Source organism: Propithecus coquereli, unplaced genomic scaffold (genome assembly GCF_000956105.1).
Source record: "Propithecus coquereli isolate 6110/MARCELLA unplaced genomic scaffold, Pcoq_1.0 Scaffold119, whole genome shotgun sequence".
Lineage (NCBI taxonomy): Eukaryota > Metazoa > Chordata > Mammalia > Primates > Indriidae > Propithecus > Propithecus coquereli.
The window spans coordinates 5,352,181-5,355,651 of record NW_012135969.1 but is presented as its reverse complement, the minus strand read 5'-3'; the positions used below and the strand labels follow the sequence as shown (position 1 = coordinate 5,355,651).

Here is a 3,471-nt window from a genome sequence, read left to right as displayed (position 1 = left end):
TGAGGTTGCTGTGAGCTAGGCTGACGCCACGGCACTCACCCTAGCCGGGGCAACAAAGTGAGACTCTGTCTCAAAAATAAATAAATAAATAAATAAATGTGTTAAAATTTATGTGCCTTATATGGATAAAACCAAAGTGATGCTGGCAGACCTGAAACTATGTATTAGAACTCTGTATGAAATGTTATATCACTGATGAAAAAATTTTTCTTACACAGCTACTTCTACAAACATATACCTAACAGAATATACTAAGGAAAAAGTCGGTACAAAACTTTCAAGTGATCATTTTCTATGTGGTTATACCCAAGCCATCTATTAATGATAAATTAAAAGACTCTTTACCTGTCAGGACCTGAGTTCAGGCACTCAAGAGTTTCGTATTTCTCTTGCAGAAGCTGATGACAATACTAATCCCTGCACTGTGTAGGGAGGTGCATTCCTTGCACTGGCTTAAGTGCTAGTGATTTCACCAACCCTTGAAGTGCAGAACAGTAAAAAAACAGTTTTCAGCCGTTTTTCTTACTGGTTTCTCATTTTTAAAATATTACAAAGATCTCAAATAGGTTTTAAAATAAACCATGTTTAAAAGACAGTGCCTTAATTTAAAGAGACACATGCCAATAGACCTTTCAGGATTACTGCATATATATCACAAGATGGCCTTGTTCATCAAATAAAAACTTACACAAAGAAGCAACAATTTCATGCCTTCAAATAATTTTCTGATTTTACCTTAAAGCAACAGAATTTAGTGGCTACAGATACCTAAACTGGTCTTGTAGAAGGCAATCATGAGTATAAATAGGGTTAGATGAGATTAGCTTGGTTTAAAAATGGTATCTCTCCTATTGATTCTATTCTCCTGCCACCAGCATACAACCCTGGAAGAGCTAGCAGTCAAATTTGTAACTACTAGTCTCTAAAGAAATAACACACTGTACCTTCTCATAAGTAAAAATCATGAAATGCTATTATGTCCAAGGGCAAAATTAAGCTATGTATATGTATGTGGAAGGCCAAATCTATCCCTGATCCTGACCCAAATCTTAAAATAGCAAATTAATACAACTTCCCATTCTCTTATACTTGAAAATTAAATGGGCTGACACATAACTCCAGGTCTTTCCTGTTGATACAGGAGAAGAGCATTGAGAAATGGACCTTATCTAATTCTGAAGGAGAATCTTTTATGTATCTTAAAAAATTTAATGTTTTATCTGAATTTCTCTCCAAATCCTCTTCATTTCCTGTAAGTTTTCATTTCTCTCCTGACTCTCTTAGTGAGAACACTAACTTGGCTTCCTTGAGATACAGATCACTAGGAGCTTAACACTATTCAGTTATGCATATTCAAAAATTTTAAGTCCTCTGAATTCTCTCCTGGCATTTTTAGTAGAGGAAGATAAAAAATAAAGCTGAGCTGAAAACCATGTGGGCTGGAGGGTGCACATTTATTTCAGTAGATCCACCTATCTATATATACTGGACAGCACTTTAAAACCCTACATTGAATGTAAATGTTCTTTTTCTACTTACAACAAAGAAAGCTTGCCTTAATATACCTGGCTAAAGTGCTTCCTTTTTTCTCTTCACAATTCAAGAAATTAAATAATCACTCTTTCATTTACCAGACAATTTTTCAAAAGTTGCCACTCATTCAAGTCCATTTGAAGGATCTGTTCCTCTAAACTTAAAATCACAGCAGTTTGATTACATTTACAATCAACTGAACATGCATACTTCTTGGCAATAGTATGCCCAACTGCTAAGACTGACTTTCTATGGACAAGACAATTTAAGAAAAATTCATGAAATAAATGTTGCAGGGCCTTAAAGGGAAACTTTTATGCTTCTTTTCACTATAATGTAAAGCAAGAGGAGAAACAGAGATATAAAATGTAAATTAAAAGATCGAATTTCTAACATAATTTATATCAAATGGGAAGACTTTCTAGGAAGAAGTCTTGAGAGTAACCAATAAACCATTTGACAAGGAATGTCAAGGTGAAGTCAAAACTAAAAAGCAGAGAGAAGGAGGGGATAGGTATATTCATACCTAATGGGTGCTGTGCGCACTGTCTGGGGGATGGGCACACTTGTAGCTCTGACTTGGGTAGTGCAAAGGCAATATATGTAAGCTAAACATTTGTACCCCTGTAATAGTCTGAGATAAAAAAAAAAAAAAAAAGTGAAAAGCAATTCAGGCGTGGTGGCTCATGCCTGTAATCCTAGCACTCCGGGAGGCCGAGGCAGGAGGATCGCTTGAGGCCAGGAGTTTGAGACCAGCCTTAGCAAGAACGAGAACCCATCTCTACAAAAAACAGAAAAATTAGCCAGCCGTGGTGGCACGTGCCTGTAGTCCCAGCTACTCGAGAGGCTGAGGCAAGAAGATTGCTCAAGCCCAGGAGTTAAGAGGTTGCAGTGAGCTATGATGACACCACTGCACTGTAGCCCAGGTGACAGAGCAAGACCTCATCTCAAAAAAAAAAAAGCAATTCAGCTCCAATATCAACATACTTGTATGAGTTTATGCCAAACTTGCTATCTTTTTAAAATGCAGCTTATGTGGGAATAAGATTTCAAGACAAAACTGATTACATTCTTATTGAAATTACAAGGTCTAATAAAAGAGCTATCACTTTAAAGATGCTAACAGAGTTCCCACACATTCTATACCATCTTTCTTTTTAACATATTCTTCCCCTGTAATTAACTCCATCATCTAGCTTCTAACCTTCATACTGGGTCTCACAAAGCAAATATTTTTGTCCCAATTATGAGTAAGACTTATTATCTCAACTTTAATCTATAGTTCAAGAGGAAAAAAAAAACTGAGAAAAAAACACATAAATTAAGCCCCCTTGATAAACGTTTCATGTTTAAAGTACTTAATTTTTTAAATAACTCATCAACTTTATTACTCATATCATTATATTCATTTTACACTTATGAAAATGTGATTTGCCTAGTGGCACAAAATAAGTTAATGCTGGAAGTAGAATTTAAATTATGACATTTCCTTTATCTTATCGTATAGTTAGATTATACTATTCAAATATGTCCCATAAATAGCTAAAGAAATTACCTATTAAATAACACTGATGTCTAAATCTGAAAGTGTATATATTACACACACACACACACGTATCACATACACACATATAGATAACAAATTAAAATGGAAAACAATGCTCACCTTCATCTCCTTCTGGTGCATATGAAGCTGTAATAATGTCAATATCAGCACAATTCATCACAATCTGATTAGTCGCCTGCCTCACCTAAAGGAAAAAGAAAAACCAGCAGTGTCAGATTAATAATAGATTAATAATCTAGATTAATCATAGATCAATAATCTAGATTAATCATATATGTACACCCTCATTTTGGACTAATGTCACAGGCAATTTTTTAAAACCTATACTGAGTATTTATGCATCAATGGTAGAAATAAATGAGTAGTTTTAA

The 3,471-nt window shown here is 34.8% G+C and overlaps 1 protein-coding gene across 1 annotated transcript in view; it reads right to left on the bottom strand.

The window, feature by feature from the left end:
* Window positions 1-3,471, bottom strand: part of NPEPPS (aminopeptidase puromycin sensitive) — a 108,708-nt gene that overhangs the window by 95,102 nt on the left and 10,135 nt on the right. The window contains exon 2 of the mRNA XM_012659858.1: window positions 3,200-3,284. Coding sequence (XP_012515312.1) covers window positions 3,200-3,284 — 85 coding nt within the window. The remainder of the gene's footprint in view (window positions 1-3,199; window positions 3,285-3,471) is intronic.